This window comes from Onychostruthus taczanowskii, unplaced genomic scaffold (genome assembly GCF_017590055.1).
Source record: "Onychostruthus taczanowskii isolate IOZ18803 unplaced genomic scaffold, ASM1759005v1 scaffold216, whole genome shotgun sequence".
In the NCBI taxonomy this organism is placed as follows: domain Eukaryota; kingdom Metazoa; phylum Chordata; class Aves; order Passeriformes; family Passeridae; genus Onychostruthus; species Onychostruthus taczanowskii.
Window position 1 is genome coordinate 241,761 of NW_024499418.1, and position 6,296 is coordinate 248,056.

Here is a 6,296-nt window from a genome sequence, read left to right on the forward strand (position 1 = left end):
AGAATCAGAGAAATGTCTTGTATTACGGCTTCCTGCCTAGTCTCTATACGTATTAGTGGTGCTGGGGTGTAAATGCTCCCACTGAAAGCAAAGCTTCTCTTTTATCATAACAGCAACACGTTTTTAAAGTAGCCCTGCAGTCTAAAGTGCAGGATTATTTCTGAACCGCCAGCCCTGGCATTTAGCGGGATGTCCGCGCTTCCCGGGCGCCCGCCGCGCTCCGCCGCGCTCGCGGCGCTGGGGCCGGGCGGGGCTGGGAGCGCGCGGCGGGGGCGGCTCCGCGGGAGCTGCCGCCGGCGGCTCCCATTGGTCGGATTTGGATCCGCGGCGCCATTGGTCGGAGCGAGCCGGAGCGCGCCGCAGCCAATCAGAGAGCCAGCGGGGCGCGCGCAGGAGCTATAAAAGCGGCCGCGCGGAGGGCGCGGGGACACGTGACCGCGTCGGTTCGTGCAGCGGGAGCGGCGTCGGGAGCCATGTCCGGTCGCGGGAAGCAGGGCGGCAAGGCGCGCGCCAAGGCCAAGTCGCGCTCGTCGCGGGCCGGGCTGCAGTTCCCCGTGGGCCGCGTGCACCGGCTGCTGCGCAAGGGCAACTACGCGGAGCGCGTGGGCGCCGGCGCGCCGGTGTACCTGGCGGCCGTGCTGGAGTACCTGACGGCCGAGATCCTGGAGCTGGCGGGCAACGCGGCCCGCGACAACAAGAAGACGCGCATCATCCCCCGCCACCTGCATCTCGCCATCCGCAACGACGAGGAGCTCAACAAGCTGCTGGGCAAGGTGACCATCGCCCAGGGCGGCGTGCTGCCCAACATCCAGGCCGTGCTGCTGCCCAAGAAGACCGACAGCCACAAGGCGAAAAGCAAGTGAAACAAATCCGAGGAGCGTTTCCGACCTCAAAAGTAACCCAAAGGCTCTTTTCAGAGCCACCCACTTCCTCATAAAAGGAGCTGTACATCCTAGCGAAAAAGCAAACTAAACACACCTTCCCTCTTCCTCCCCCCTCCCCCCCCAATCGCCTCAAAAAATCTAAAACAAAACGGACCAATCTCCCCTTAAACACCCCAAATCCTTCACAATTTTGGCTCTTGGAAAAAATCCAAACCCAAACCACCCCGAACACTTTGTATCTTAGCTCTAAACAAACAAAACGGACCAATCTCCCCTTAAACACCCCAAATCCTTCACAATTTTGGCTCTTGGAAAAAATCCAAACCCAAACCACCCCGAACACTTTGTATCTTAGCTCTTAAACTAAGATCAAAACTTTGAAAAATTTATTCTGTAGTAAAATAAATCATCTTGTGCTGATGGGGGTTAGAAAGCTTGTTAGGATTGCAGGAAAGAACCCCAGCCCCATCATGCCTCTCCTTTTTCAGCCGGGCCTTGTGTGAAGTTCAGGTAATTCTCTGATGTCTTTAAAAACAGCCCTACCCCTGTAAACAACTTTTAGGCCTACAAACACTGTCAGAAATTTTTTGTTTTGGTTTGGTTTTTTCGTTGTTGTTGTTTTGCATTAAAAGGCATTCTGAGTTACTAATCCCTACATCTCATTAAAAATCTTTGAGCTGCTGAGCCCATTTTCTGCCCCAAATCTGAAGGAGTTTGAGAATAATTGTTCATCACAACGCACAGGCAATGTGAGGTGCAAAGGACTGTTGCCAGTTCTGATTCTCTCTTATACACAGTGATAAATATAAACCGTAAATATGTTGAAAAAGAAACGGAAAATTTGCTATTATAGGTCAAAAACCATATTCTAATAATTATCCATTTGAAAGCATCAATTACTTGAATCATAACATTGTCCAGAATTTTAGTATCACCAGCAGTTACAATATCAAGAGGCAAAAAGGAGTTTACAGGCCTTTGTCAAAACAATAGGTTGTAGGCATTAATAAACATATCAGAGAATACTTCTTTTAATGCTTTCTGCTCTGAAAAACAATGTGCATTTATTTTTAATTGAAGCTTGGTCTTGGAAAAGTGCTTCTGAGGACTGTCCCTGCTCTTGCTTAGCAGCCAGCTGTTTCAGTGTAGCAGTAGATCAAGACATGCCATTTTTAGTATTAACTCCAGTGGAGGAGTCAGTCACTGGACAGTAAGAAAATGGAATATTTAGGAAATTGCTGTGAAAGAGGAATCCTAACTCATCACTTGAGCAAGTTTTATTATGTTCAAGTAGTGGGAAAATCAGCCTCAGCAGTGTCTCAAACGATGACTCAGATTTTTGCCAATCCAGCTGTATTAAAATAAAATCACTGACACATCATGAAATGATAGGGCACTGGTTATCATTATTAACAAAAATTGGCCGTGTTAAGTTTTTATGTCGCCTAATTTATTAAGAAAGCTGAGTGTTTCTGTAGCTAGAGGAGGAGGGAACCATGTCTGCATTGTGTACGCTGAGCAGCACAGCACAAACTGCTGCGCTGCAAAAAGCCACCTCCTTTGGTGGGACAAAAAGCCCTTCACGGGGCTTTAACCTGCTCCTTGCCTTGCTGCATAATGCACTAATTTAACTTCTCTTAATTATTTTGAAAGAGGTAAATGATTCTGGACAAAGGAGCTAATTTCTAATCCATATTCAGTGCTCAGGATGAGCCTGTGTTACTTACTCCTCTTTGAAATCAAATTGCGACTAAAATATCAATTTAAATCCCTCATTTTCAGTTCAGATTAAGAGAAGACCCTTTAAAGAATATGAATTAATTGCTTTGGAAATCCAGTTCCCCACATCGTGGATTTTATTTAGAAGGAAAAACAAAAGTTTCTGTCTCCCGAGGTCTGTTCAGGTCCAGGACTCAGCGTTTATCGCCTCTTTTTTAGCTCATCCGTTGCCTCTTCGAAAGGAAACTTGGCCGAGGGCAACAAGAGTCTCTCTTCTCTACGCCGCTGCGAACTGGGGGGTGTCGGTGGCGGAAATTCTGACAAAAACAGCCGTTTTCGGCCGCTAAGAAACACAAAATGAGCGGCGAGCAGGGCGCCCTGTGCCGAGCGGAGGGGCGGGCTCTGCAGCGCACCAATCAGCGCGCGGCTCCGCTCTATAAATAGGAGGCGGCCGGCCTGCTCCAGGCCTAGTGCTGTCGCTGCTGCCGCACCATGTCCGAGACCGCGCCCGTAGCCGCTCCCGCCGTCTCCGCGCCCGGCGCCAAGGCCGCCGCCAAGAAGCCGAAGAAGGCGGCGAGCGGCTCCAAAGCCCGCAAGCCCGCGGGGCCCAGCGTCACCGAGCTGATCACCAAGGCCGTGTCCGCCTCCAAGGAGCGCAAGGGGCTCTCGCTCGCCGCGCTCAAGAAGGCGCTGGCCGCCGGCGGCTACGATGTGGAGAAGAACAACAGCCGCATCAAGCTGGGGCTCAAGAGCCTCGTCAGCAAGGGCACCCTGGTGCAGACCAAGGGCACCGGCGCCTCCGGCTCTTTCAAGCTGAACAAGAAGCCGGGCGAGACAAAAGAAAAAGCGACTAAGAAGAAGCCGGCTGCCAAGCCCAAGAAGCCGGCGGCGAAGAAACCCGCCAGCGCTGCCAAGAAGCCCAAGAAAGCGGCGGCGGTGAAGAAGAGCCCCAAGAAAGCCAAGAAGCCGGCGGCTGCAGCGGCCAAGAAAGCGGCCAAGAGCCCCAAGAAAGCCGCAAAGGCTGGGCGCCCCAAGAAGGCAGCGAAGAGCCCGGCCAAGGCGAAGGCGGTGAAGCCCAAAGCGGCCAAGCCCAAGGCGGCCAAACCCAAAGCGGCCAAGGCGAAGAAGGCGGCTCCCAAAAAGAAGTAGAGCTGAATGAGAGAAATTGAGAGTCTACTCATCTAAATAAACCCAAAGGCTCTTTTAAGAGCCACCCACTTACTCTCAAAAAGAGCTGAAACACTACGGTCATACACCAGCAAGCCCAAATCACAGATTTTGGTGGGAGTTTACATGGCGTTAATAAAGTTCAGATTTTGGGCACGAGTACGTTGGGCAACGCCTGCGTGGGAGATTGGGGCTTCCTTTAAAGGGAAGTCTGTCCCTCCGTGCGGTTTGGGAGCCCTGCGATAGCAGCTGTGCCGCCCCGCCCCTGTGCATTGAGCGGAGCACGAGAGGCGGCGCCGGGGCCCGCCGAGCGCCCTTGGCTCCGGTGCCCGGGGCCGTTCGAAAGTGCCGCGCCGGGCCGCCATTGGCGCCGCGCCGCCTCCCGCCCCGCGGCCCGACCCCCCCTGACGGCAGCGCCCCGCCAGCCCAGCCTCCATCCATCCATCCATCCATCCCTCCCTCCCGTCCACGGCCCCGAGCCGGGGGGGCTGGGAAGCGGGAGCGGAGCGCAGCAGGGCCGCGGGAACGTGCGGGCCGTGCCGCGGCGCTGCCCGGCGGCTGCAGGGGGGCAGGCAGGGCTGCGCCCGGCTCGCACAACGCTTGCGGTGAGTCACGGATCGCCCCCTTTTCCCGGCATTGTCTGCTGCGTAACTCGGGGCCAGTGGTGCTTTAAGCCCGAAACCCCTTCGTTGAGAAACCCGCCTCAGAATTAAACCGCCAAGACAGAAAAAACCTTTTTTATTTTACTGCTGCAGTGCGCTGAAAGCAAATGCTTCATGTTTCGAGTAAAAAGCATTTAACCCTTAGAAAATTTAAACTGTTTCACCTTCTCCGTGGGACTTTGAATTAGACAAGCTATTGCTGCTTTCAAGTCCCTTTTGAGAAGGAACCGGATTAGAGGTTTTGACCAAGTTTATATCCCGCGCACAGACAAGGTAAACGTATAGAAAATTTCTTATGTACACTTAAAGATTTGCTAAAGAGCACCACATGATCTAATAATTAACGTGCAAATGCTAAAGCTATTTACATACCTCCCCACCAAAACCACTGATTCAGCTCTTTTATTGAAATAATTGGTGGCTCTTAAAAGAGCCTTTGGGTTAAAAACGACGGTCCGAGACGCCCTACTTGGAGCTGGTGTACTTGGTGACAGCCTTGGTGCCCTCTGAGACCGCGTGCTTGGCCAGCTCCCCGGGCAGCAGCAGGCGCACGGCCGTCTGGATCTCCCGCGACGTGATGGTGGAGCGCTTGTTGTAGTGCGCCAGGCGCGACGCCTCGCCCGCGATGCGCTCGAAGATGTCGTTGACGAACGAGTTCATGATGCCCATGGCCTTGGACGAGATGCCCGTGTCGGGGTGCACCTGCTTCAGCACCTTGTACACGTAGATCGAGTAGCTCTCCTTGCGGCTCTTCTTGCGCTTCTTGTCGCCCTTCTTCTGCGTCTTGGTCACCGCCTTCTTCGAGCCCTTCTTGGGCGCGGGGGCGGACTTGGCCGGCTCGGGCATGGCTGCAGCTCCGTACCTGCTCGGTCACAGCGGAGTGACGGATAATGCGATTACTCCCCTATTTATAGGGCCCTTATGCAAATCTCCGGTATCAGAAGTCAGCGCTTCCATTGGACAACTGGCGCACTGACGTCACCAGCAGAACGGAGTGCTCTGCTATTGGTGGTTTTTAAACACCACGCTAGGATTGGTGGATGATGAGAATGCTGTCAGCCAATCAGAATGAGCTCTTTCAATCCCAGCCTTGGCTGCTGGAGCTCCGCGGCGGCGCCGCCTCTCCCGGCGCGGGGTCACCGCGGCAGCAAAACCCAGTTAAGGGCATTTCTAAGGAAAAAACAAAACCAAGAGCAGAAACTAACAGGCCTTCTGCTCTTGTGAGGCCTTCTGCTACTCTCTCTGTCTCTTTTTTTTTTTTTTTTTTCCCTAGAAGAAGGAGCATACCCACATGCTTCATAGAAGAGTCTGCGTTTGTAACAACCACAAGATAATGTAAAAGGAAAAAGATGTAACCAGGAAAGATATGGAGACTAGAATACAAACACTGCTAATAGTGTTTAGAACTAATCCTTTTGGCCCACCGAGTGTGGTTTCTTTTTCATCAATTTAAATGAGATGGAAGATGTGATTTAATTTGTAACATGAAATGATTTGATTTCTTCTCAGATGGAATAAATATTGGAAGAATATGTTTAAGTCAAAACCATGATAACCCTAAAAATTAGATGTGGATTTTATTCTGCAGTTTGAAATTATCACAAACCAGAAAATAAACCTGTTTTCTTGTTAATATGACTTCATTGGGCAAGAGGAAAACGTGATGTTATTTCCTTTTGGAAACCTTAAGGACTATACAGAAGTCAGAAGACAGAAACTTGTTTTTCCTTCTAAATAAAATCCACAATGTGGGGAACTAGATTTCCAAAGTAATTAATATTCTTTAAAGGGTTTTCTCTTTAATCTGAACAGAAAATGAGGGATTTAAGACTGGATTTACCTGGTATCAGAGGAGGAAGGTTTC

General features: G+C 51.4%; 2 protein-coding genes and 1 pseudogene across 3 annotated transcripts; 2 read left to right on the forward strand and 1 right to left on the reverse strand.

The window, feature by feature from the left end:
* The first annotated feature begins 433 nt into the window (after positions 1–433).
* On the forward strand, positions 434–1,042 carry LOC121335977 (histone H2A-like). Its single transcript, XM_041404594.1, has one exon. It carries the CDS (start codon positions 474–476, stop codon positions 861–863), a length of 390 nt encoding a protein of 129 aa, XP_041260528.1. The 5' UTR covers positions 434–473; the 3' UTR covers positions 864–1,042.
* Positions 1,043–2,830: 1,788 nt separating this feature from the next.
* Positions 2,831–4,612, forward strand: LOC121335972 (histone H1). Its single transcript, XM_041404589.1, has one exon. It carries the CDS (start codon positions 3,096–3,098, stop codon positions 3,750–3,752), a length of 657 nt encoding a protein of 218 aa, XP_041260523.1. The 5' UTR covers positions 2,831–3,095; the 3' UTR covers positions 3,753–4,612.
* A 207-nt stretch (positions 4,613–4,819) lies between these two features.
* On the reverse strand, positions 4,820–5,389 carry LOC121335973 (annotated as a pseudogene). Its single transcript, XR_005952676.1, has one exon. The product of XR_005952676.1 is annotated as a histone H2B 1/2/3/4/6-like (transcript).
* Between the last annotated feature and the right edge of the window lie 907 nt (positions 5,390–6,296).

Coding starts and splice junctions, on each gene's coding strand:
- LOC121335977 (XM_041404594.1), top strand. CDS start 474: ATGTCCGGTCGCGGGAAGCAGGGCGGCAAGGCGCGCGCCAAGGCCAAG.
- LOC121335972 (XM_041404589.1), top strand. CDS start 3,096: ATGTCCGAGACCGCGCCCGTAGCCGCTCCCGCCGTCTCCGCGCCCGGC.